Source organism: Musca domestica, unplaced genomic scaffold, assembly GCF_030504385.1.
Source record: "Musca domestica strain aabys unplaced genomic scaffold, Musca_domestica.polishedcontigs.V.1.1 58, whole genome shotgun sequence".
NCBI lineage: Eukaryota > Metazoa > Arthropoda > Insecta > Diptera > Muscidae > Musca > Musca domestica.
Window position 1 is genome coordinate 3,081,383 of NW_026712360.1, and position 27,714 is coordinate 3,109,096.

The 27,714-nt window shown below is 37.3% G+C and overlaps 1 protein-coding gene across 5 annotated transcripts; it reads left to right on the plus strand.

The window, feature by feature from the left end:
- Positions 1-238: 238 nt before the first annotated feature.
- Positions 239-27,680, plus strand: LOC101900282 (sine oculis-binding protein homolog). Of its 5 annotated transcripts, none has more exons than XM_059128915.1 (4): positions 239-360; positions 3,977-4,259; positions 24,243-24,723; positions 25,455-27,680. In XM_059128915.1, exons 2-4 carry the CDS (start codon positions 4,122-4,124, stop codon positions 27,431-27,433), a joined length of 2,598 nt encoding a protein of 865 aa, XP_058984898.1. In that variant the 5' UTR covers positions 239-360; positions 3,977-4,121; the 3' UTR covers positions 27,434-27,680. The 5 variants fall into 5 exon arrangements, with proteins under 5 accessions (XP_058984898.1, XP_058984897.1, XP_058984900.1 ...); XM_059128914.1 differs by having other exon boundaries at positions 268-812; XM_059128917.1 differs by lacking the exon at positions 3,977-4,259 and having other exon boundaries at positions 268-812.
- The last annotated feature ends 34 nt before the right edge of the window (positions 27,681-27,714 follow it).

Genomic DNA, 27,714 nt, shown 5'->3' on the forward strand with positions numbered 1-27,714 from the left:
AAATCACTCGATGGTTTAAAAAAATATTTCATAAAAAATCCTATGATAATATGACGTTTATTTATGTTATTTCAAAAGGCCACCTTTGTGAGAGAATGCTCATCCCTCACTCCAACCACAGCCGTAAATGAGAAACGATGGCCGTAACACGAGAGTTTTTGTTACGAGCGAAAAACGAATGAATTGTATTTTTTGTTTTTTTCGTTTTGTTTTGTTTCAGAGAGTCAACGGTAGCCACACTCATCATCATTCGTTTCATTCATTTGCCAGACTTTGTTGCGTAAAGACGACGACGGCGTAGCGTACGACGTGTTGAACAAAGTTTTATTCTTTGATGTGATTTTTCTCCTGCCTGAAGAGGTGAATTTTCGAAATAGTAGTCAGCGGAAAAAAAAACAAAATAATATTCAAACGTTTATAAATATCAAAAATCAAAAGTTAAAAATAACTAATGAATTAAAAAAAAACGAAATAAAACAATGACGACGCGTTAAAATATAAAAACAAAAATTAAATACACAAATGACGAAATAATTAAGAAAAATATACCAAATTGTTTTTTTCGTCGTTCTGCTATTTTGGAATTACAAAAACAAAACAAAAAGAAAGAAATAAATTCAATATTAAGTGGAAAACCCCCAAGTGAAAGGAAAATCATATTCAAAAAAAAAAAAAAAAAGTCATCATCAACATCCAAAAAGAAATCAAAGAAGCAAAATTCTATTTTTAAAAACAAATGAAATCAACAGCATTTAAAGCCAAAGAAGAAATATATATGGCATAGTGGATACAAACAACCAAACAACTACTAGGTGTGTAATAACTTAAAGAAAAAATGAAAAATAAAATCTAATAATTCCAAGTTTCCAGTTTTATCCCAACGGTCATTTGATATGCCAAGATAATGTTCTTATTTTTCAAACAGAAAGTATTAAATTACAACGCGCGCTCTTAACTCCAAAGATATGCACACACACACAACCCCACACACTCTCCTATTCGATTCTGGCAGCAATCGAATGCCACAACAAAATAAGAGACAAAAAAAAAAATAGTGATATTAATTTGTTTTTGTTAGGCTCTCCTACCACAAAACTCTCAGCATGATGCTCACACATTTTTTGTTTTTACTTTTCTCTGATACAACACACAGTGGCTCAGTTATTAGCAAAATGTAAATTTTTGGGGAAGGCTGTATTAGAGATGTCGTATATGAAAATCTCTATTCAGCCAGGATGAATTATAGATCTCTATTCAGCCAGGCTGAATTACAGATCTCTATTTAGCCAGGCTGAATTATAGATCTCTATTCAGCCAGACTGAATTACAGATCTCTATTCAGCCAGGCTGAATTACAGATCTCTATTCAGCCAGGCTGAATTAAAGATCTCTTTACAGCCAGGCTGAATTACTGAAATTCCTATAGAAAAATCTCTATTCAGCCAGGCTGAATGACAGATTTACAATATATGGGAAAATCTCTACTCAGCCAGGCTGAATTTCTGAATTTTCTATACGGAAATCTCTATTCAGCCAGGCCGAATTTCGGATTTCCTATATGGAAATCTCTTGTCACCCAGGCTAAATTACAGATTTCCTTTATGGGAATCTCTAAATGTTTCCCAATTTTCACTACTGTAGAAAATATTCATGTATAGACATGTGCATAGATATCTACATACGTGTGTAGGTATGTACAGGGTGAGATAAAAAAACTGCAACAAAGTCAAACGCCACAATTTTTACATTTAAAAAAAAATATTGAATTAAAGCAAAAAAAAAAAAAACGGAAAAAGCATCAAATTGTAGAATAAGTTAAGATTTTTTCGAATTGGTCACCTTTGGCACGAATTAGGGCCTTCAAACGGCCAATGCAACACGCTCACACGCTGCCCGAATGTTGCTCTGCGGTATTTTGGACCATTCCGGGCGAAGCGCTTGCTTGATGTGATCGACACTTTGGTATTTTTTAGTGCCAACCTTGCTTTCCAAAATACTCCAGACCAACGGATTGGTATCCGGAGATTTTTGGTGGCCATTGGCGCTGGAAATGAAGCGAGGAACCTCATTTTGTAACCATTCTTGGGTGGCGCATGCTGCGTGCGATGGTGCTGAGTCCTGTTGAAATGTCCAAGGTCTGCGGTCAAAATGTTTGCGTGGCCAAGGCTTTAATATACCCTCCAGAATATCTTCGCCATAATATTCGGCATTTATTCTGATGCCACAATCGATTAATACGAGAGGAGAGTGACCATTGGCTGTTATGGCGGCCCACATCATCACCATGGCCGGCGCTTGAGTTCTGGTGGCCAACCGAAGGTGCACATTTTCAGCTGACCTCTTTGGCAAGTAAACACGATAATTTTGTTTGCTTACAAACTGCTGGACAACGAATGTTTTCTCATCGTCGGAGAAAACCAAATTCGGCAGTTCACCACTTTCGGCTAAGCGAAGCAACTCTTTAGCTCTTTTGAGTCTATTTTCTTTCTGTTGCGGTGTAAGTTCTTGCAATTTTTTTCTTTACCCCGAACTCATTTTTCAATATTTGCCGAATGGAATATTGCGATATGTTCAGCTCGTGAGCCATTTTTCGGCCACTGCGGTGCGGGTTTCGATCAAGTCACTTCTTTACTTTTCGAACCATTTCTGCTGATGTTTTCTTCCGTCCACTTCCTTGACGTCGGGCTAGGCTACCAGTAACGGGCGATGGTACGAGACACAAAAGATTTATTCACATTTAAATGCCGGAGTGCTCCAACGATAGCCACTTGTGTTTTTCCAGCCAAATATAAAGAAATCACACTATCACGCTTGAATTCCATCACGAATAAATTTCTTTTTCTGGAAATTTTCTCACCAAAATGCTTGTGTACGCCTGTAAACAATAATCCATCACTGGAATAATTTTAACAGCTGTCAAATGACTGACTTTGAGATGACAGCAATCTGAAGTTGGTTGCAGTTTTTTTTCATCTCACCCTATATATACATTTTCCCAATTTTCACTACTGTATAAAATATTCATGTATAGACATGTGCATAGATATCTACATATGTGTGTATGTATGTATGTATTTGAGTAATTCTGCTCGTGATCAATGAACATGTGTTTTTTAACCAAATTCTTTTTATTGCATTTAAAAAAAAAACCCCATTGATTAAGTAATGAATGCAACAAAATATCAAAACAATGAAAAGTGAAATTAATGTGGCATTCTCTGTGAATAGCCATTAGAAATTCGCGCGCTCTTTCTCTCTCCCTTTCATTCTCTATTTGATATTATCTCATCAAGTCTCCCCTTCTTTATAAATAAACAGAGCACTGTCAACATGAGATCTATCTATTTGATGTCCATTCCCCAATGTTATGGAATGAAAGAAGGAGAAGAGAGAGGGAGAGATGGAGAGAGATGTTGGGTGTGAGAAACGTCACATGCATAATTTTATGCATGCACCGTTACTTAAGCAGAAACACCCCCTACTTTGTAAAATTCAAATTTGTTGGCATTTGTAATGCAGTTCTTCATGTCCATACCTCCTACTCAACACCCCCTCATATCACAAAGATGCTGTTGTTGGTTGGAGGGGGAAATGACGAAATGTAAAAAATAAACACAGCAACAGCCATCATCCCAGTGGAGAAGAAGAACATCCAATTGATGGTGTCCCTGTGTTGCAATCTATGTAGGTGTGTTTGTGTGTGTGTGTGTGTGTGGATGATACTCGTGAATCTGTTTGAGAACTTGTGACTCTTGTGATTGATCTCCTCCTCTACTTGGCTTTGTTTATAAAAATAAAATCACATTACATAGATATTTGTATGACATCGTGTAACAAACAACCAAACAAAATGAATTAGAAAAAAAGAAAATCACAAAAAAAAAAACATTTAACAAAATTCTTCGGCTGTTCCTCCTCTGAGCATTTTTGTATCTTTCTCTGTGTGTGTGTGTTAGTAATGTTTGTTCTATTTCAGTTTGGTGGGCCACAGATTTTTGAATAAAAGTGAAATTAAATTTCTTTTTATTTGGTGCGGCAATTCGCGGAAAGTCAACAGCGTCCAGATAAAAACAAAAAAGAAAAACGCACGGAGAACAGTGTTTAGAAAATAAAACAAAAAAATGTCTACCAAGACATCTTCCCTTAACGCGAGTGCTAATAGTTCGCCCAACAGTCCAATGAGTAATTCGGGGAGCCAAGGGACTACCACACCAACCGTAGTAAAAATTAAAAAGGAATTACCCAGTGATGAAATTAAGGTAGGTCTTAGCATAATATATGACAACAAACAAATGAAATGCCATTAAATTTCCATAAAGAGTTAAGGTGGGATTACATAAAGCGCTTATTTAGCTGGCTTAAGTCATCGGCTGACTTCTTCGTAGAGGAACAAAGGAGTTTTAGGTTGGCTTGGTTCGATTTTAGCCTAGTCTCTTTTGTAAATTTCAGAAGAAGCCAGCCAAATAAGCGCTTCATGTATTTCCACCTTTACAGTTGCGATGAGAAATCCTCAAATCAACCGGCCTGAATAATGGTTTTCATAGGAAATCAATTTATACTGGCTGAATTGCCTATTTATTCAGGTTTCAAAAATCTCTCCATTTTTAATTGAAACCCCACTTCAATTAAAAAAAGTTAATTCAATTCATTGCATTTAAACATTTCCAGCCAAGGCAAAACAATAGAGTAAGTCTCATTTGCCAAATCAAGTATGGCAACCCTTTGCCAAGGAACTCGCACTATCTGAAATATTTACGTATGACGAGTGGCATATTTTACAAAAAATAATGAATTTTATTATTTTTGGCGTTCCTTGGCTGTTAGAAACAGTTATATGTTCCGCATCTAAGGAAAATGAATTTTATTAATCTTTTTTTTTTTTTTTTTGGAAAAAACGGGTGCTGTAGCAAAAATCATCAAAATACCGAACATAGGGAGGTATCGTTATATGGGTGATATTAGATATCGTGGACCTATATAGGCTATACTCTTTAGGAGGTAAAATACTCAAAAGGAACTCCTTTTGTGGATTTTCAGACTTAATATATCTTCCATACTATCTATGGTGAATATAACAAGTTATCGATTTTGTCGATTTTCATACTTCTCTTATCTGCGGCAAAATTATATTTTGAAATTCAACCATCCCACACTCAAGTCTCACATTACCTATGGGGTAATGCAGGGAGATATGAAAAACTGCAAACAACATCAGACTGCTGTCATTTCTAAGCCACTCGTCCGATACCTGTTAACATTATTCCAGTGACAGCTCATTATATTCTTTACAAACGTACCAAAGCATTTTGGTGAGAATTTTCCAGAAAAAAAGTTATTCGTGATAGAATTCAAGCGCGATGGTGTGATTTCTTTATATTTGGCTGGAAATCGACAAGTGGCTATCGTTAGAGGACTCCAGCATTTAAATGTGAATAAATCTTTTGTGTCTTGTACCATCGCTCGTTGCCGTGATACTGGTAGCGTAGCCCGACATATGTCAAGGAAGTGGACGGAAGAAAACAGCACCATAAGCAGTTATGGATCGAATAGAAAAGAAGCGCCTTGTTCGAAAGCCGCGTAGCAGTGGCCGAAAAATGGCTCGTGAGCTGAGCATATCGCAATATTCCATTCGGCAAATATTGAAAAAATGAGCTCGGGGTAAAGCCATTGAAATTCCAAAAAGTGCAAGAACTTACACAGCAACAGGAAGAAAATAGACTCAAAAGAGCTAAAGGGTTGCTTCGCTTCGGCCGAAAGTGGTGAACTGCCGAATTTGCGTTTCTCCGATGAGAAAACATTTATTGTCCAGCAGTTTGTAAACAAACGAAATGATCGTCGTTCGTTTACTTGCCAAAGAAGTCATGTCAGCTGAAAATGTGCACCTTCGGTTGGCCACCAGAACTCAAGCGCCGGCCATGGTGATGGTGTTGTGGCCCGCCATAACAGCCGATGGTCGCTCTCCGCTCGTATTAATCGACCGTGGCATCAAAATAAATGGCGAATATTATCGCGAAAATATTCTGGAGGGTATATTAAAGCCTTGGGCACGCAAAAATTTCGGCCGCAGACCTTGGACATTCCAACACGACTTAGCACACGCCACCCAAGAATGGTTACAAAATTCCTCGCTTCATTTCCAGCGCATAATGGTCACCAAAATCTTCGGATCTAAAATTTGATGCTATTTCTGTCATTTTTTGCTTTCAATCAATAAAATTAAAAAAAAAAAATGGAAAAAATGATGGCGTTTGACTTTGTTGCAGTTTTTTATCTCACCCTGTATATACACAAAATCGGAGGTGGGAACTGTTTTCTGTTTCAGTGAAATTTGACACGTTAAATTATAGAAAATACAGAGCTGGGAATGCTTATTTGAAATTAAGTTATCTTTATTTCATTGCAGCATGCCTATGGGTTTAACATATACGTTTTCTGATTCAGATCTTAATCTTGATAAAGGAAAATTTATTGTAAATCTCCTGCCATTTTTAGGTCCACATCTAAGGAGGGAGGAGCTGCCAATATATATTTGACAATAAAAGGACATTAAATAAAAACTATTTAATTGTATGATTACATGAGATTACCTTTGTAATTGTACCGTGGGTTTTCAGTTTGCTCAAGTCTCACATTACCTATGGGTCTAACATGATCAGTTTTCTGGTTCAGACCTTAAGGTGTAAGCACATAAGAAGCTTGAAGTCATGGCTAGGCATATTTAGTGACATTCTATAAAGGGATTACAGAGCGGCACTAAAATCCTGCCGTCGTTTTCCATTATAATTTGACATTAATATGCCTAGCCATGACTTCAAGCTTTTTATGTATTTGCACCTTTAATCTTGATATTGGTAAATTTATTTTAAATTTCTTGCCATTTTTACGTCCACATCTAAGGTGGAAGGGGCTACCAAACAACTATTTGACAATAAAAGGACATTAAATAAAAAACATTTTAATTGCATTATTACATGAGATTACCTTTATAATTGTACCTTGGGTTTCAAATTTGCTCAAGTCTCACATTACCTATGGGTCTAACATATTAGTTTTCTGGTTCAGACCTTAATCATGATAGAGGTAAATTCATTGTAAATTTCTTGTCATTTTTACGTCCACATAAAAGGTGGAAGGAGCTACCAAACAACTATTTGACAATAAAAGGACATTAAATAAAAAACAATTTAATTGTATGATTACATGAGGTTACCTTTGTTATTGTACTATGGGTTTTAAGTTTGCTCTCATTTTTATACCCTCCACCATGGGTAGGAGGGTATATTAACTTTGTCATTCCGTTTGTAACACCTCTAAATATTCGTCGTAGACCCCATAAAGTATATATATTCATAATCAGCATAAAATTCTAAGACGATTTAGCGATGTCCGTCTGTCTGTCTGTCTGTCCGTCTGTCTGTCTGTCCGTCTGTCTGTCTGTCTGTCTGTTGAAATCACGATAGAGCACACATTATTTGACGTAGACCTTTGAAATTTGGCACAAGTGTGTGTATTGTCCCTAGGATGGTTGGTATTGAAAATGAGATATATCGGTCCACGTTCTGGTATAGTCCCCATATAACGGTACCTCCCGATATTCGGTATTTTGATGATTTATGCCACATTTTTTCACGGATTTATCTGAAAATTGGTATTTGTTGGTCATGACGGGTCTCTGAGCGTGTGGCAAAACATTGCATGTATAGGTCCACGTTTTGGTATAGCCCCCATGTAACGGTACCTACCGATATTCGGTATTTTGATGATTTATGCCACATTTTTTCACGGATTTGTCTGAAAATTGGTATTTGTAGGTCACGACGGGTCCCTGAGTGTGTGGCAAAACATTGCATGTATAGGTCCACGTTTTGGTATAGCCCCCATATAATGGTACCTACCGATATTCGGTATTTTGATGATTTATGCCACATTTTTTCACGGATTTGTCTGAAAATTGGTATTTGTAGGTCACAACGGGTCCCTGAGCGTGTAGCAAAACATTGCATGTATAGGTCCACGTTCTGGTATAGTCCCCATATAACGGTACCTCCCGATATTCGGTATTTTGATGATTTATGCCATATTTTTTCACTGATTTGTGTAAAAGTTGGTATTTGTGGGTCATAATGGGTCCTAGGTCGTGTGGCGAAACATTGTAATTATAGGTGCACGTGTTGGTGTAGCCCCCTTTTTAACGGTACCTCCCGATATTCGCATTTTAATGTTTTTTGCCACATTTTTTCTAATGTTCTTTTACCCTAGGGTGGAGGGTATTAAAAGTTTGGCCCGGCCGAACTTAATGTTTTTTTACTTGTTATTATTATTATATAAATTTATAACATTGTCTTGAGTATAATATTGCACATTTGATTGATATTTACTAAAATATCTAATTTCTGTAATTTCAAACTATTAACTATGACAAAGAGTCATAGTAACAACTATGGCTGTATGTGTATCTCTGTGTGTGTGTTAGTTGAATAAATGAGTACTTGATGTCTTCTTGGGTATTTCGCAATCTAATGACGCCTTTGGCAATTGAAACGTGCAACAAAAGCTTTACGTCCGCCTGTCCGCCTCTCTTCCAGAAAGCAAGCAGCAAATAACCAAATAACACCAGCAGAACCAGCCAGTGATACGTTTGGCTGGCTGATAATCCTCCTTCTGCTTTATCGTCTGCCTGCCTGTCGGTCGTTTGGTCGTTGGGTCTGCCTACTACTCATCGTGCCATATTACAATGTACTACAATTACTCAAATGAATGATATTTGATAGCCGATTGTAAATTTAGACTTTTTCAAAGTTAATATATGCCTGTGAGAGTGTGTGTGTTTGTGTGTGAGTAAAAAATACTTTGATAGCGGTGTGTGTGTGTGTGTGTGTGTGTGTGTAATGCAAATGAGTTTTTATTATTTTTGTTTTATGGGACATTCTGTAAAATCAAAACACATTTACGTTTTCTAGCAAAGGAATTTCGATATTAAACAACAAGGTGCATAACGGAGACGGGGAGAGAGAGCGAGAGGGACACGAAAGAAATATCTGTGTCTCCCTGTTCCCCAGTCATATGACATTTGATCTCTGTTTACTGCCATGTAATTACGGCAACACAATACGCAAACCCATTGGCAGGAGAGTAAGGAGAACGAGAAATGTTAAAATAATGGCAGAGAGCCACTATGACAGAGACAAAGAGGTAAAATGAGAGCGTTACTGCTGCTGCTGCTGCTGCTTGTTTATCAATGATATATTTCTCCATCTTATTAAGGTGTAGAATAACACTGTCGTCATTTGCATCTTGGCAGCGCAAAACAAGCATCTTGGCATCACTCACTCACTCATTGTCCTTATTATGACCGACCATCATTCCCTGTTGTTCTCCAATGAAGTTGGCATAGAATTACTTGAATAATATCCTTTTACGTGGCCAAGTAGTTGGGTCTTTTTCCCTTTTGCCTGTTAGAGGAAGACAGCCAACACTACAACCAACCAACCAACTACTTAGTCATTGGCACAACAAAACATGAATGGCATGAATGAAGGCAACCATTCAGTCAGCCAACCAACCCAGCAGATGAAGGTAATAATGACCATAATGACTTTGAGATCTTTCTGTATCGCATTTAACATTTTTTTAACAGAGGGGTTTTAGCCAAGTCCATTCATTCGGATGATCCCAAAAGGAGTTAAAGCTCACAGCAAAATGATGGGACAGGGGGAGGCAGAAGTTTATTTGATTTAAAATTGGTATAAAATTACCAAGGCAATGATAGGGATTTAGCAGGAAGAACCATATTTCATTGAAGGAGAGGTTATAGTAAACCCAAGGGAATTAAATTGTCAATTCCATTACATAAACGTCAAATAAACCCTTATAGAGAAGGTTAACCCCGAAAAAAAACTCTAATGTAAACATGCCATTAGTCGTGCAAACAAATAAAGGTGAGATTACATAAAACGCTTTTTCGAATGGCTTAAGTCATCGGCTGGCCTCTTCGGAAAAGAACAAAAGAGCAAAGGGCCAAAATCGAACTAAGTCAACCTAAAACTTCATTTTTTCTACGCAGAAGTCGGCCAATGATTTAAGGTGCAAGCATATAAAAAGTTTGAAGTCATAGCTAGGCATGTTAATGTCAAATTATAATGGAAAACGACGGCAGGATTTTAGTGCGGCTCTGTAATCCCTTTATGAAATGTCACCAAATATGTCTAGCCACATTCTGGGGATTTTGGTGGCCATTGGACGCTGGAAATGAAGCGAGGAACCTCATCCTGTTGGAATATCCAAGGTCTGCGGCCAAAATGTTTGCATGTCCAAGGCTTTAACACACACCATTTATGCTGATGCCACGGTCGATTAATACAAACGGTTGAGAGAGTGGCTTAGAAGTGACAGCAGTCTGAAGTTGTTTGCAATTTTTTTCCCACGCTGTATTGGGTCTGTTCCAGAACTGCAAAATTACAAAAATTGTTATTACGATAACCGATTTTCCCTTTATGATATCGAAAAATATTGGAAAACTACTAGATTCTTGCAGGATCTGGAACAGAGCAATTGACTTTGAAGTAGGTATTTTTGTAGGCATCCATAGATTTGATTTCTGGTAGAATTTTGTTATTAAGGTGGGGATACATAAAGCGCTTATCTGGCTGGCTTAAGTTATCGGAAATGAACAATGGAGTCAAGGGCCAAAATCGAACTAAGGCAACCTAAAACTCATTTCTTCACCTACGAAGAAGCCAGCCGATGACACTTAAGCCAGCAAAATATGCGGAAATACATAATTCCACTCTTACATGTTTTTCTTCAGCTTTGCTCCAAGGTAGAATAAAGAAGGTAACATATCCAGACCTGTAATTTACCTGAAATGTACAATTATAACAATTATAAAATATAAATTTTATAAATAATATGTTGTGAAATATATAATAATAATATAATAAAAAATATAAACACCACTTACCCACTTAATTCTACCATGGCCCCGCCCCCAAAATAATTCCCCCTTTCCCGTAAATAATACAAAACATTCATTAGAAAATAGAACCTCTACTGCTGCTGCTCGTGTTGCATTCGAGTTTCCAGGAACTGAAATCGATGTGATGAAATATGAGTTTTGATTTTGAAAAAACAACTATGTACCTACGTATATTTTCGGTGTAGTTGTTATTTTCATTTAACTCTTGCGGATTTGTGTAAACTGAAGCTTTATAATAAAATTTCAAAGTAATCAAATGGCAGCAAAACTGAATTCTGTGGATTTTTGAAAATAAGTGCAATTAGGCGAAATATGCCACATGATTATCAAAGAGCTCAAATTATATTAATTTGAAAGCCGCCATCCATTTTTGTGGTCATGATTATTATCCTGTTGGCGGGAAAATCGGGGCATGGAATGAGGCGACCAAGTTTTTGCCCACCAAACTCTGATTGCTACAAATGAGTAAAAATTAATTTAATGCCTGGGCCTTTGTAGTGCGTTTTTTGTTGTTGTTGGTGTTGGTGTTATTTTGTATTTTTATCAAATGAAATTTGAGCACTGTTCGGTAATCGTATACCACGAAATGGAAAATAATGGAAAAAAAAAAAAACAAAACTGGAAACGGCAAGACAGCAAGCAATGTAAACGCCAACAAGACTCACACAGTCGACAGTCCAACAGCCAGTCAGCCAGCCAGGCAAGGCAGGCCAATGAAAAAAAACAATATCAAGAATATCCAAGGTATTCATTGGGTATTTTATAATGAATGACATACTCCCAAATAAGAAGAGTATCAAATAACCGATCAGAGATATTCTCTGTGATATCCAACGGAAGACAAACGGGCACACGTACACACACACATACACATAGTATTCATGAAACGCCAAATCCAGGGGATAAATGACAAATGTAAATGTGTGAAACGAGTGAGACACACACACAGTCGCTCGTAAACTTGACCAGAGTATTAACTCACTGTTCATGGTTTACGGAGAGTAATGGAAGCACTCTCTCTCGTGGCCATAACTCATTGATGCAACAAAAAAATGCAGGCTTCACATTGTGAAAATAACCCACTACAAATGAGTTTAATGAGTGTAATAGCTCGTTTACATTAAACGCTTTATCTCGATATATTCTGGATTTCAGGTATTATAAAGATTTTAACAAAAATTTCGGCTTGTTATTCTGGGGTTGTGACCCTTAAAGATTCACTTCAAATAAAACTTAATTCTAGAGGACTAGACAATAACTAAAGGTGGGAAAATATAAAGCTCTTTTTTTACTGGCTTAAGTCAACGGCTGACTTTTTCGTAGAGGAACAAAGATGTTTTAGGCTGACTTTTTTCGATTTTGGCCCTAGGTTCCTTTTTATACCATACTCCATAGTATGGAGGATGGTAGAAGAATATAGGTAGACGCATCGACTCAGCTGCTGGACAATGAACTGTCAAACCAATTTTGGAATTGAAAATGTTGAATGAAAAATTATTCAAATTTGTAAAAATTGTTGAAAAACACGTATTATAATAACCTCCAAATGACGTCGTATGAGAAAAATTTAGAAATCAGCTTATTTTTGAAAAATTATTTTTTTTTTTTGACATATCAATGCTCCCAAGCATTGATGCATGTACCTGTATTCTTCTCCCATGATATGGAGGGTATATTAAGTTTGTCATTCCGTTTGTAACACCTCGAAATATACATTTTAGACCCCACAAAGTATGTATATAATCCTTATCAGCATAAAATTCTATGTCGATTTAGCGATGTCTCTCCGTCTGTGCAAATCATTCTAGCTTCCGAACGAAATGAATTAGGTCGATAAAATTTTACTTAAATGTATATCATGTCTGCAGGACTTTTGATGTTGAAAATGGGCCATGTAAGTCCACGTTTTGGTATAGCCCTCATACAACGGTACCTTCCGATATTCGGTATTTTGATGATTTTAGCGACATTATTTACCGAAATTGTTTCAAATTTGGTATTTGAAGTTCGAAATGGATACTACAGCCTTAGACAGAAAATTGTCCTTGCAGGTTCACGTCTTTGTATAGCCCCCATATAAGAGTACCTCCCGATATTCGATATTCTGACGATTTTAGCCACATTATTCACCGGATTTGTTTCAAATTTGGTATTTGAAGTTCGTAATGGATGTAACAGCCTATGACAGAAAATTGTCTGTGCAGGTTCACGCCCTCGTATAGCCCCCATATAAGATTAGCTCCCGATATTCAGTATTTTGATGATTTTAGCGACGTTATTCACCGGAATTGTTTAAAATTTGGCATTTGAAGTTCGTAATGGATACTACAGCCTATGACAGAAAATTGTCTGTGCAGGTCCACGTCTTCGTATAGCCCCCAATTAACGGTACCTCCTGATATTCGGTATTTCGATGATTTTAGCGACATTATTCACCGGAATTGTATCAAATTTGGTATTTGAAGTTCGCAATAGATACTACAGCCTTTGGCAGAAAATTGTTTGTGCAGGTCCACGTTTTGGTATAGCCCCCATATAATAGTGCCTCCCACTATTCGGTATTTTGATGATTTTAGCGACATTATTCACCGGAAATGTTTCAAATTTGGTATTTGAAGTTCGTAATTGATACTGCAGCCTATGACAGAAAATTGTTCATGCAGGTCCACGCCTTCGTATAGCCCTCATACAACGGTACCTTCCGATACTCGGTATTTTGATGAATTACAAAAAATGCAGAGATGGGTATGCTTATGACTTTACCTTCTTAATTTTACCATGGTTTTATCGATTGTATTCAAATAAATTTTTAATACTTGCCAACATTTTAAACATCTTCATCTGCTGCCCGCTTATTGATTGTTTTTGCTGGCTGATCAAATCGACTGACTGACTGGCTGTTTTAAGAAAACTTCACTTTGCGCTGCATTTAATAGAATTCACCCTGAACCTAATATGAGAACACAAAGTGTAACCAAATCTTTTCTAATACCAACAACCACCACCACCAACACCCCATCTCTTTGGCTGGCTGGCTGGCTGTGAGTTTGCCTGCCGGCATGACCTGCTATCTATGCTGCCACCTACCTAGCTTGGTTTCAGGCTCACCTCCCACATCTCTCCATTTTCATCAGCCATCGCATAGCTAGTGTTGATTTTCCAGCCAAAAACGTAATACTGCTGTTATGCAAAGAATGGGTCTCAAAAATTCATCCAATGGTGTGTATGCGTGTGGCGGGTGGTTAGGGGGCTGGAGGGCTAATGCTAAAGTATTGTTGTTCCCAACACACTCCAATGCGCGCAATTTGTTGTACTTCAAGCCATCACTGATACCAACATTGTGTTTAGGGTATTCATGTGCCGTTGCCGCTGCTACTGCCGCCGCTGCCGCCAACATCGATTGTAATCGAATATCGATAGCTTAGGATTGAATATCGTCCTTCTTTTCATTTCTTACATGACGTTAGTTCTTAATGTTGATGCCTCTCCCTGTCTCTCTCTATCTCTCTCCAACTCACAAACATGGGTTCGTGTGTCTGAAGTGGTTTTGTTGTTGCTGCCGAAGAGATATTTGTGCAATTCAATATTTTAGAGAATACTCTTCCATACAACGGCAGCAATAACAACAACAACACCACCTACAACACACTTGCCAAGTGTAAACGAACGGTTAGATGTATCTCCATGCCTGCTAATGTGTCTTCTGTGATATAATGAAGTAAATTTACGTTATGAGCTCACGCCTTCTTGCATGTCTGTGTGTTTTTGTGTGTGTGTGTGTGAACAACATTGATATTAAATATCTGTCCTTTATTTTTGTATTAGTACTTCGTCGTCTTCTTCTTCTTATTTTCAATACAAACTTTGCATAGCTCTTTTCTCAACGTTATACAATTTCTCAAAAGGTATAATCTTTGTTACATCACATGTATGTGTGTGTATATAAGTACATGTGTGTGTGTTCACAGTTTTGAATGGTCAATGTCATTAAGGGTTACAATTTCTTAACGAAGATAATGACAGGAATGATATCATATTCTCTCCTTGCAACCGAATGCATCGATACCAGCCAGAGATCAAAAGTTCACCACAAATTTGGACAGCAGCGGTCGGTAAAATAAATGGAAGAAGAAACCCACACGCCGACTTGGGGCCGGGAGGGCCAACCTAACGAGGGTGGGTGAATAAATCGGGAAGATTGGATGGGAGATTTCCAATGCAAACTTTAATTCAGCCGAGTTGAAATTGTCTATGGGAATCTTTATTCAGCCGTTGTAAATCATCTAAAATATCTACGTATGACAAGTGTCACAATTTATAAAAATTGTGTAATTGTTGGCGTTCCTTGGCATGCTCATCAATTAAGAAGGTAAAGCCATGCAATCATATGTTTAAATCTTTTTCAAAATTATTCATTTGACAACATATTATTGTCAAAATGTTTGTTTACGTCCATATCAAAGGAAGAGCTACAAAATATTAATTTGACAATGAAGAAACATAATATAAAACAAGAAAAATAGTATCCGTCGGTTTTGCCAAAAGATATATACCCCCAGCCTTAAGTTATGATAATTCAAAATGTTGGAGTGGACCGATATATTCCATTTTCACATCAGACCTTGGGATAATAAAAATATTGGGAGGTGTGTGATTTGAAGAGAACCGGATGGTTATTTCGGATTTTATTATCGTTTTGGTTATTGAAAATGTTTACCCTTTGTGGGGGAGGTACCAGAAGGAATGGTCCGATCTCTACCATCTTTATAACATATCTTGTGTTGATGGAAATATTAAGATGTGCCAAGTCCGAATGGAATTGAATGTTTATTTTGTGTTTTATAAGCTTTATGGATATTCAAAATTTTGACCCTTTGTGGGGGAGGTACCAGAAGGAGTTCACCGATATATTCCATCTTCCCACCAGACCTTGGACTAATAAAAATATTGTGCTGTGTGTATTTTGAAGACAGCCGGACTCTTACATCACATTTTATAAGAGTTATAATTATTCAAAATGTTGAAAATGTTGTTGTGGGGGAGGTACTTGATGGAGTCGACCGATATTGTCCATTTTCGCTGACCTAGCACTGATGAAAATATTAGGATATGCAAAGTTGAAGCAAAATCGGATTATTCTTTCTCTTTCTGTGCAGTAAATTATTTTCTTTAAAAATTTTAACATTCTGTGAGGGAGGTACCAGAAGCAGTTGACCGATATTGTCCATCTCCGAACTCGATTTAAGTTTGACAATAATATTATGATGTACCAAGTTTGGATCAAATCGGATACTCCCTTCGAGAGTTATAGTGCGCACCATCCAGCGAGACAGACAGGCGGACGGACGGGCATCGCTAGATCGGCTCCAAATATCCTGAAACGGATTTGGTCCAAAGAGACCTAGGGTCTAAAACCATTATTTCGTTTACGTTTTTGCCGTACCAAATGATATATAACCTCTCTAGCCATATGAGTGAGGGTATACTCATTGTAATCGTTAAGCTGGGAATACATAAAGCGCATATTTGGCTGGCTTAAGTCATCGGCTGGCTTCTTCGGAAATGAACAAAGGAGCCTAGGGCCAAAATCGAACTACGTCAACCTAAAACTCCTTTGTTCCATGGCAGAAGAATACAGGTGGATGCATCAACACTTGGTAGCATTGATATGTCAAAATGTTTAAAATATTATTTTCAAAAATAAGTAGATTTTTATCTGTTTTCTAATATGACACAATTATTATGGTAGGCACAATTATTATGGTAGGTAGGAGGTTATTATGGTAGGCATTTTCAAGAATTTTTACAAATTTCAATAATTTTTCATTCAACATTTTCAATTCCAAAATCGATTTGACAGTCCATTGTCCCATCAGCTGTGTCGATGAGACTACCTATATTCTTCTATTATGGTATAAGCTGTGTGATTGACATTTGAAAACGAGTGAATTTAGTAGTCTAAACGTGCTCTTTGGTCGTGACTTGCAGAGAAAATAATGACATTTGATTTATAGTGTTGCCACCCTTTTTAATATACATTTAGCATTATGGTGACCATACTATATTCCAATATAAAACAAAAACAGAAACCTCAACTTAAGGATCTCCCTAGGATACCTCAATCCATCCCGGCTGAATTGGAGATTTCTCAAGAAGACCCTAATTCAAAAGAAAATTTTTCTAATAATTATTGTAAAATTGTTCAAAAAAAAAAAAAAAAAATATGTACCACTGAAAATCATGCGAATTAAGTCATTTGCTAAATTTGAAAGCAGAAGCCGAAAAAAAGAAAATAAAAACAACACAGAAAACATTTTAATTTCAAAACTATTTTTCATAGTCGAGGTTAAATTCTGTTATGCATTTTCCGAATGCACAATGAACGGTGGTCAAGTATGACTATACAATGGGGAGTGTGTGTGTGTGTGTTTTTTTGTGGACTATAATATAAATTTGTTTATATATTTCTTTTAAGAATTATGAAATAGTCAATTGTTATTTTTGAGAAAATGTTTTGTGCGAACGCATGAAAATTTAACACCGTTTGGGAAATTTGTTTTTCTTAATTGACCATCTAGTCATCGCTTTATAATAAAAAAGTTTAGCAGCGATATATGTAAGCTGCGCGGAGGGTATAGTATTTTTTAATTGTTTGTATGTTTATGCAAGCCGTCCATACATACATGTGTGTATGTGTGTGTGGGCCAATTGTGTTTTTTGGCACCATTTTGCGTTTTGTTTACAAACATCAAAAGGTGAATATACCGCCCACTTAAGATGGTTTGTTTTTGTTTGTTTCAGTTTTGCATTCTCTCGCTCTCTCTCTCTCCCTCGAAAAGGGAAACAATGTCTAAATAACAGTTTTTTCTTATGGAAACTCCAATTTATTCGCTCTGTTAGAGAGAACTCTTTTTTTATATTTTCATTTACATATGTGTGTCTGTCTGTGTGTGTGTTTGTGTCTGTCAGCTCCGCTTAAATTACAAATGACACATTAAAAGCGTACATTTGTTGACGTCCAAGTGGCGTCCAATATGTCAAACAGCAAAAAAAATAAAGTCGCTTTGATTTTCCACAATTTTCTCATACATTGCAACACTGACTGCTTGATTCATACCGAAAACACACACACACACAATTATTTGTACACCCAGGCAAGCATACAGAAGAAGAAAAATTAAAAATATTTTTTTACGAAATCTCAAATTACTCAAAGTGTATCAAATTCTTGTTATAATGAATTGAACAAAATGAACTACGACAACTGCAACAACAACAATAACAACACCATGGACAGTAGAACACAATTACACACAACGAGTGTGTGTGTGTCCAGGAATGCAAAAAAACTACCATCAACAGCAACAACAACAACGAAGACCACAATTCATTTAAAAAAAGACTTCTTTTCAATGCAAGGAACTAAAATGTCAAGGGGAGGGGAGCGAAGTCAACATTTCGAAAAAGTATTTTTATGCCAGTGTCTCATTGAATGCTATGAAGTTTTCAATCTGTTTGTACAGTACGATCTCAATTTTTGCAACTCTGCTGGACTAATGTTAAAGGTGGGAATACATAAAGCGCTTATCTGGCTGGCTTCTTTGGAAATGAACAAAGGAGCCTACGGCCAAAATCGAACTAAATCAACCTTAAGGTAGTTCGATTTTGGCCTTAGGCTGCTTTGTTAATTTCCGAAGAAGCCAGCCGATGACTTAAGGTGGGAATACATAAAGCGCTTATCTGGTTGGCTTAATTCATCGCCTGGCTTCTTCGGAAATGAGCTAAGGAGCCTGGGGCCAAACTCGAACTAAGTCAACCTAAAACTCCCTTGTTCATCTACGAAGAAGCCAGCCGATGGCTTAAGCAGCCAAAAAGGCGCTTTATGTATTTCTACCCTAAGGTTTGCCATGACAACATATATTCAGTTTAGACTGGCAAAAGGCTAGTTTACGCGTATATCACGTTTGAGGCCACACTTATATTTAAAATTTTTAGGGGTATACCTTTAGGCGCTAATCTAAAATGAAATTATTTAGTTCAAGTTCATATACAGGGTGACATAAAAAAACTACAACAAACTACAAAGTCCTGTTGGAGCGGACCAAGGTGTCCAAAGTGAACGGACAAAATGTTTGCGGGCCCAAGGCTTTAATACACCTTCCAGAATATTTTCGCGATAATATTCGGCATTTATTCTGATGCCACGGTCAATTAATACGAGCGTAGAGCGATCAACGGCTGTTATGGCGACCCCTACCATCACCATGGCCGGCGCTTGAGTTCTGATGTCCAAGCGAAGGTGCACATTTTCAGCTGACCTGACCTCTTTGGCAAGTAAACACGATCATTTTGTTTGTTTACAAACTGCTTGACAACGAATGTTTTCTCATCGTCAGAGAAAACCAAATTCGGCAGTTCACCATTTTCGGCCAAGCGAAGCAACTCTTTAGCTCTTTTTAGTCTATTTTCTTTCTGTTGCGGTGTAAGTTCTTGAACTTTTTGCAATTTCAATGGTTTTACCCCGAGTTCATTTTTCAATATTTGCCGAATGGAATATTGCGATATGTTCAGCTCACGAGCCATTTTTCGGCCACTGCGACGCGAGTTTCGATCAAGTAGCTTCTTTACTTTTCTTCCGTCCACTTCCACGTTCACTTGACGTTGGGCTACGCCATCAGTATCACGGTAACGATGGGCGATGATACGAGACACAAAAGATTTATTCACATTTAAATGCGGGAGTGCTCTTACGATAGCCGCCTGTGGTTTTCCATCCAAATATAAATAAATCGCATTATCACGCTTTAATTCCATCACGAATAAGTTTTTTTTTCCTGGAAAAAATGCTTTTGTACGCTTTTAAACCATATAATGAGCTGGAATAATTTTAACAGCTGTCGGAAGAGTGGCTTATAAATGACAGCAGTGTGAAGTTTGTTGTAGTTTTTTATATCACCTTGTGTGTCAAAATTTTATTTATTTATTTATTTTTTTTTTTTTTTTTTTTGAAAGTAGATTTTTGCATGCTTTCTTGTACGAAGTCAATTGGAGCTTATTTTCATAGGCATTTTTCAAAGATTTTACAAATTTCAATCATTTTTCATTGAAAATTGTCAATTTCAAAATTGGTTTGACAGTTCATTGTCCCAGCAGCTGTGTGGATGCGACAACCTGTATTATTCTACCATGCATGGCATGTAACATATTATATAGTTTACACAGTAAAGTAAAACTTGAAGAAAATGTTGAAACGCCTAAAATTATGCTCTAAACAGCTAGCTATAAATCAGGAAAAGTCACTTTACATATGACTCCAGCTTGAAGTGTAAACGATTTTTTTTTAAATTTTCCATATGAAAATCTCTTATAAAGCTGCACAGAACTTTCAAGATATGATTGCATAAATCACGACCTCATTATACCTATGTATATGTAAGAAAACACTCTGGCTATACGCAAATATATTTACAATCCAAATAAAATAACCAAAATAACAGCAACGAAAATAAAAAAAAAACATCTTGCAATCTGAATTAAAGGAATGCATATGGTGGAAATATGATATGTACGACACGATTATTTAAAACCAAAAGGAAATTCATAGTATTTGTGTGTGTGTGTGTGTTGTGCTGTGCGGTGTTCTTCGACGTCGTCGTCTTCTTGTGTTTCAAAACTTATTGGCACAGCAATATAAAGCCATAAGGAAACCAAAACGAAATGACAGAGAAAAATCCTCATGGTCCCCCTCCAAAAAAACAGCTACAAAAAAAAAAACTACAAAGTGGGCAACACAACACCAAACTAAATTTAACACCGATCAAATCTCCACTTTATGCCATGGGTGGCGGAGGTATTCCAACTACAAATATTTGTGTACACACACACACACACACACACACATGAAATCATGTTCAATTTGTTGCAGTTCTTGGGAGACTCCAACACCATGGTCATATCGTGTGCTTCTGTCCATGTCATTGCATTAAAGGAACGATATTTATGTACCCCCCCCCCCATTCCACGCCATCTCTGTATAAAATGAACGAACACCTGAATGATGTTGCTTGGCATCAGGTGTCACCCGCCTGGCCAACAAACAAACAACAACACTTTGAAGTGTGTGTGTGTGCGTTTTTTTTTTGTTAAGAATTTTTAATTAATTTCATATTGAAATTAAAAACTCTTGGGATATTTGCATTTTTATGCATTATTTCAAATTGATTCTTATTAAAATAATAATAAGGCCGATGAGGATTTAAGAACAAAAAGAGAGAGAAATATTGAAGAGTTTTTTTTACTGGGAGTTTACAAACTCTTGCTGGACAATATTCTTCTTCTTCTTGCAATGACTTGTACACAGCGAAAATCAATCACCTTTTTTGATAACCCGTTGTATGATTTTTTTGTGCAAACAATTTGGAAACATTTGGTCCGTTCCAGACATCATAAATGAAAAATCGGTTATAATATGTCAGCAAACTTAAGGCGAGAATACAAAAAATGCCTTTTTTTAATGGCTTAAGTCATTGGCTAGCTTCTCCGTAGAGGAAGAAAGGAATGTTAGGTTGACTTAGTTCGATTTTGTCCCAACTTTCCTTTGTTTTTTTTTTTTCGAAAAAGCAAGCTGATGGTTTAAACTAGTCAAATTTATGTATTCTCACCTTTAATTGTCAGATGGGCTTACTGGCCGATCTGATGTATACATATTAAAAGGCATGGTAGAAAATACAGGTATCAACCATTGATATGTCAACATTTTTAATTTTTTTCCAAAAAAAAGTAAATTTTAATAAATTTTCTTATACGACAGCAATCGCAGGTTGTTATGATATAAATTTTTCAACAATTTTTTTTTCATTCAAAATTTTCAATTTCAAAATTGGTTTGATACTTCATTGTTTCATCAGCTGTGTCGCTGTAACTGTACAGGGTGAGATGGAAAAACTGCAATCAACTTCAGACTGCTGACATTTCTAAGCCACTCGTCCGACAGCTGTTAAAATTATTCCAGTGACAGCTCATTATATTGTTTACAAGCGCACAAAAGCATTTTCGTGAGAATTTCCAGAAAAAAACTCAAGCACCGACCTTGGTGATGGTGTGGGATGCCAAATAATAGTTTTTTTTTTTCAAAGTTTTTTAGATAGTTTTTTTTTTTGTTCTACACAGTAATTAGAGGAAAATAATAATAAAAAAATCATACTGTGTCATTTTTCCAACAATGTCTAATATTTTTATCCTCCTTATGGCAACTCTGGTGTTTATTTACTCTATGGCTGTTATAATACAAAATAACAGTCTCTCTCTCTCTCTCAGTTACTACCGCTATCCTTTCAATTTAACCGATCTATACATTTGTTGCTGTGTAAATCAATATGCGTTGAGATAAAGATTATCTCTCTCCTCCCCCATCCCTCTCTTTCTCGCCCATGCAAATGTTAACCATGTAGTGTTGTTGTTAGTCTTCGTCATCATCTCGTCATAAATTGTAAATCAAGTATTGTATTTTAATTTAAGCTCAACTAAATATTAAATTACTTCAAGTCATAAATCTCTCTTGAAAATAAGCAGAAAAACTGTTTTATATCAAGTTTTGTATTTTTGTGAGATGCTGTTGTTTATGTTGTTGTGTTTGGTGTGCTTTACAAGTTTTTCATAGGTATATGAAAATATTATAGAAGGTAACCCACATATGTGTGAATATGTGTATATAACCTTAATATTATATTATTTAGGAATCCAATGATGTTCAGAATAATTATGTTTATATTAGAGCTTTTTGGCAGGTTAACCTCCTTCATTCATAGATGGGCAAGTACGCTTTCGTTTGTGTCTCCTGTTTTCTGTCAATGATCGATAAGCATCAATACACCGACTTTTCGCATAATTTCTAAGAATTATTTTTATAAAATAATATTTGAGCACATTTTAATTTTATTTCTGTCTTAAAATTAATAAATAAATCGAAATTCGACACAGGAAATGTATTAAGAATTTCTCTTTCATTTTTCCCATCCTTGCCTAAATGAGTCTTTATGTTACGTATGAGCGTATTTATTGGCGGTTAATTGTTGTTTTACAAAAGAAAAAATGTGAAAATAATATGGTGTTGGGAAAAACTAATATGTGTCTGATTTGCCCTAAAATTTGTCACAATTGTTGCAAATTGTTAATGAAAGTCGTCTGTTAACACGAAAGATCTGGTAAAGAGAGCGATTTGAGAGAACATGAATTTCTCTTTCATTGTTTTCCCATCTATGCCTTAATGAGTGTTTATGTGACGTATGACGTATTTAATGGCGGTAAATTAATGTTTTACATAAGAAACATCAAAAAACAAAGGTGTTGCTGGGAAAAACTATTTTAAATAATTAAATTCTCTATCAGAAGAATCGAGTTGTTAATTTTCATTTACAAATCACTGTACATTGCTCGTCCATTTGTCACTGTGGGTATTGATATGACAAACTCATTGGTAAAGTGTAAAAAAACAGAATCTTTAAATGTTATTTGATACCTTTAACAAAATAACAATTTCATGTCTGCTTGAGTATGAACGACGACGATGGCATGCACACCAATCTGAAAAACAAGTCATCAGACAAGCAAAACCAAACGGCCAACCAACCAGCCAGCCAACCATTCATACCAACCACGCCAAAGAAGACTTCAACTGTAGAGGGTAAAATTGTGGCAGATTCCAACACCCCAGTGTGTGTGTGTTTTTTTTTAAATTACGCAGCCGGCTTGCTTTCTTTGTTCAGGTCGTGTCGTATCGAATGTGACACATGAAACTTGCGATCCATGCCTGTCTTTGAGGCAATGATACAATTTTAGCCCAAAGTGTTGAAACACTGACCCCCCTTCCCCAAGCCCAACATCATGTGGGAATACAATAACACAACAATGTGAATATGGCTTGTTGTTGTATATGTTATGATATTAATTCACACCGGTCTTCATATGCCATTGGAAATCCAGAATTGTTGTGTTTCAAAAACTCCAAGGAATGGGTAAAATGAGATGCTGGGTTTTTGGGATTAAGGCAGCTCATATTTTTTTAAAAAAATGGTTTTAACATTCAGCAATTTTTGTAAGCATGACACACGCTCCCTTTTTCATATGGGGCCGCCACAACCACAGAAGAAATCAAATCAAATTATTATGATCCTGCAATTATTGTTATTCTGAAATATTTTCCAATTCCCAACTTTCACCAATTCCCAACTTTCACCCAGAATCTTTCTTTTTTTTTTCACTTTTTCAGGAATTTGCTGAAAACACAATGAACGAATTGCTGGGTTGGTATGGATTCGATAGTGTCGATCGCCTGGACATCTCTGCGAAAACATCAAAACTGTTGCAAACTGCCGGTCTAATCAATGCCCAACAGCAGCAGCATCAACAACACCAGATGGAGCGGCGTCGTAGCCGAAGTAATCGTGCAAATGCTCTGATGCAAATCCAACAGCAGCAGCAACAACAACAAAATGATCATTTACGTACAAGTCTGGCTGGTGGCAGTAGCGCCACTAAAAACAACCACAACAGTATTGCTAATAGCACCAGCAGCAACAACAACAACAATACCACCACATGCAGCAGCACCACCACCCGCAATAATTATCGTGGCAATGATAGCACAGCCTCGGATCATGACACACGCAGCTCACGGGATGATGATTCGAAAAGTCCACATTCTACGGGTTTGCTAACAGCAGCGCCATCTGCATTTGATGAAAAATCAGGTGAGTAGTTTTCCTAACTGTCGCCCCAAATTGAACTAAGAAACATTTTTAAGGCAGCAAACACATGGTGTGGGGAATGCATCTAGGGGCTTAAAATCACTTTGAATTGGCCGGATCTGCTATATGGGGCTAATGTCAAATGTATACAGGGCGAATTTTTATTCAAGGATGTTACAATATTTTTTTAATATTTCTTTATTTTTATTGAAAAACAAATCCAGAAACACAAGTCATGCACAGAGATGCAAAATCATACCCTTGTTCCCAAAAAAATTTTCCTCAGCAAAAAAAAAAAAAATGCATTTGCAGAATTTTTCAAAAATATTTACCTGCAATAACAAATCCCAGTATCATCATCTAATTGTGTGAATAATACTCACATCAAACCGAAACAGATAAAGGAGGTTGCTGGCAACCAAAACTGCAAAGCTGTTGGCAAATGCAGGCAACCAGACAGATTTGGCTTGCCACATATCCTATCTGCATTTCCCCCCATTGAGTTTGGAACACAAGAAGTTCATGTTTGGTTTTGCTTTCAAAAACATCTCAAATAACACTCATTAGAGATTTCATGAGGCACACACACAGAAACAGCCATGGTGTAGAACATTGTTTCCAAAGATAGATTTTCTTCATTTTTTTTTTGGGGGAGGGAAATTATGCACGAAATCAATGAGGCCAGAAGAATTGAAAATAGTTTTTAATTCATTATTTGTTCTTTTGTTTTGCAGAAAATTGCTGTTGGTGCCGGCGTCCAGTGCCCGAAAATGCTCCCGAATTCTTGACCACCTCCGATGGACCCCGCTATTGCTCCGAATCATGTTTTACGCAAAGCCGCAGGGCCTCCTTTAAGAAGGCCAAAACCTGCGATTGGTGCAAACACATTCGTCATGCCGTCAGCTATGTGGATTTTCATGATGGTGCTACCCAGCTACAGTTTTGCTCCGACAAATGCCTAAATCAATATAAAATGCAAATATTTTGCAAAGAGACCCAGGCCCATTTGGATATGAATCCGCATTTAAAGGAGCAGGGCCTGGAGGCGGCCAGCAATGGTGCAAATTTAATAACACCTGATTTGTGGTTGAAAAATTGTCGCAGTCGCTCGGCCTCACCGGCATCGACAGTGTCCACATCGCCCATACCCAGCAGTTGTGGCGGGAATCTAGCAGAACGGCCAGTTATGCGGCCAAACAGTCCCTTAAGTCCACCGGGCAAGCTTACGGCAGGTGGCAACAATCCAACGCAACACTCAACATCTGTTTCAGGAACCTACAAACCCTTGATCTCAGTGGCTCCAGTCTCCAAATTAATGTCCAAAAGTCCGGGCATAATAGCAAGCGCACGCCAATCCCCCAAACATAATCGCAAGAAAAGACCCCTAAAGGCGTGTCCATCCACGGAAGTTTTGAATAATCGCCCAGAACCAAAGGCAGGTGCCAGTGGTAACAGTTGTCCCAGCCTCAAACCCAAATCGTTGTTACCACCCCTGGCAGAGGCAACTCGTGGTGGCAGTTTAACTCAGAACCAGACACCCTCCCTGACTCAATTTGCTGCCTCCTGTGTCCAAGATTTACACATGAATGTGCCACCTTTGTCACCAATGTTGGAAAGTCCTGCCGGATCACAACCCAGCACGCCCCACAATTTACCACCTCCTCCTGGGATGGCAACAAATGGTGGGGGGGGACGTAGTACCACCATACCAACGGCTTTCTTTGCCACCCCACCCAATTTGGGAACGGCATCACAAGCGGGACCACTGCCTCCCCCACCCATGGGAGCAGCATTTCCACCACGACCTCCACCATCATTTATGGCCACACCTGGTGGCCCCTGGCCAAGATTTTTGGGTAATTTCATGGGTTTGCCACAGGCACCAAGTGTGATACCACCCGATTTGTCAGCATTTAATGCTTTAGTTGGTACCCCGCCTCCAGTGACCGTAATGGTGCCATATCCTGTTATTATTCCCCTGCCCATACCCATACCAGTACCCCTGCCAGTGGTGGATTTTTATAAGGCCTATATGACAGCCGAGGAACGGCAAAAGTTCGATGAGCAACAGAATATTAAAAAGGAATCAGCGGCCGACAACTGTTCGGCAAATGATGAGCCTTTAGACTTTACCAAGACAAAGGAGTGCTGCCAAGAAAATACCGAAATACCAAATGAAACAAGAAAATCCAGCTTTTCCCCAGACGAAGCCACGGAGGAGACAAGAGAAGAACAGCCGGAAGAAGAACCCGAAACATCTCAAACGAATACGACCACAAATTCTCCCAGCAATGAAGATGGGGTCGCAGCCTCCACAATTCTACATTGTGTCATTAGCTCAGCCAGTCCACCAGAAAAATCACGCAACCAGGAAGAAAACTCTCCCAGTGCCACTGGCCACACTCAGACGACGGAGGAGGTAAACGCCGATGATACAGCCAACGAAGAAAACAATCAGAGGTTACCGAAATTGAAAATAACCCGATTACAAACCAAACGAACTCTCATACAAACCAAAGAATCTGAATGCTCAAGACCGTTGCGCAAGCGTAAACGCATTATAGACTGTGATTTTCAAAAGATCGCAACAACGAAGGAATCATTCGACGACGAAGACAATGACGATGAAACCCATAAGAATTGTGAACCGCCGAACAATACACGAACGACGACTGATGTGGAAATAGTAAAGGGCCAACAGAATAACAAATAATTGATAAATGCAATCTAACCCATCAAAACCCAACCCAACCAATAAAAGCAAAAAAGCACTAAGTGCTTGAAAAAAGTATTACCGAACAATAGGGCAACAAATATAATAGAAGTTTTCGAATTTTGTATTTTTATGTATGTTTATTTAAGTAAAAAAAAGTGTAACAAAATCCATGCTGCTTTTAGTTTTTATTTAATTTTGTAGTTTTCTTTTTGTAATTTATGAAATAAATACGTAATAATTTTAAGTTGCTTTTATTTAGATAATTTATTATGTACTTT

Bases quoted from the DNA above. Each gene is read 5' to 3' on its own strand.
- LOC101900282 (XM_059128915.1), top strand. From the start codon at position 4,122: ATGTCTACCAAGACATCTTCCCTTAACGCGAGTGCTAATAGTTCGCCC. The intron at 4,260-24,242 runs GTAGGTCTTAGC...TCACTTTTTCAG, and splicing joins TACCCAGTGATGAAATTAAG to GAATTTGCTGAAAACACAAT. The intron at 24,724-25,454 runs GTGAGTAGTTTT...TTTGTTTTGCAG, and splicing joins TGCATTTGATGAAAAATCAG to AAAATTGCTGTTGGTGCCGG.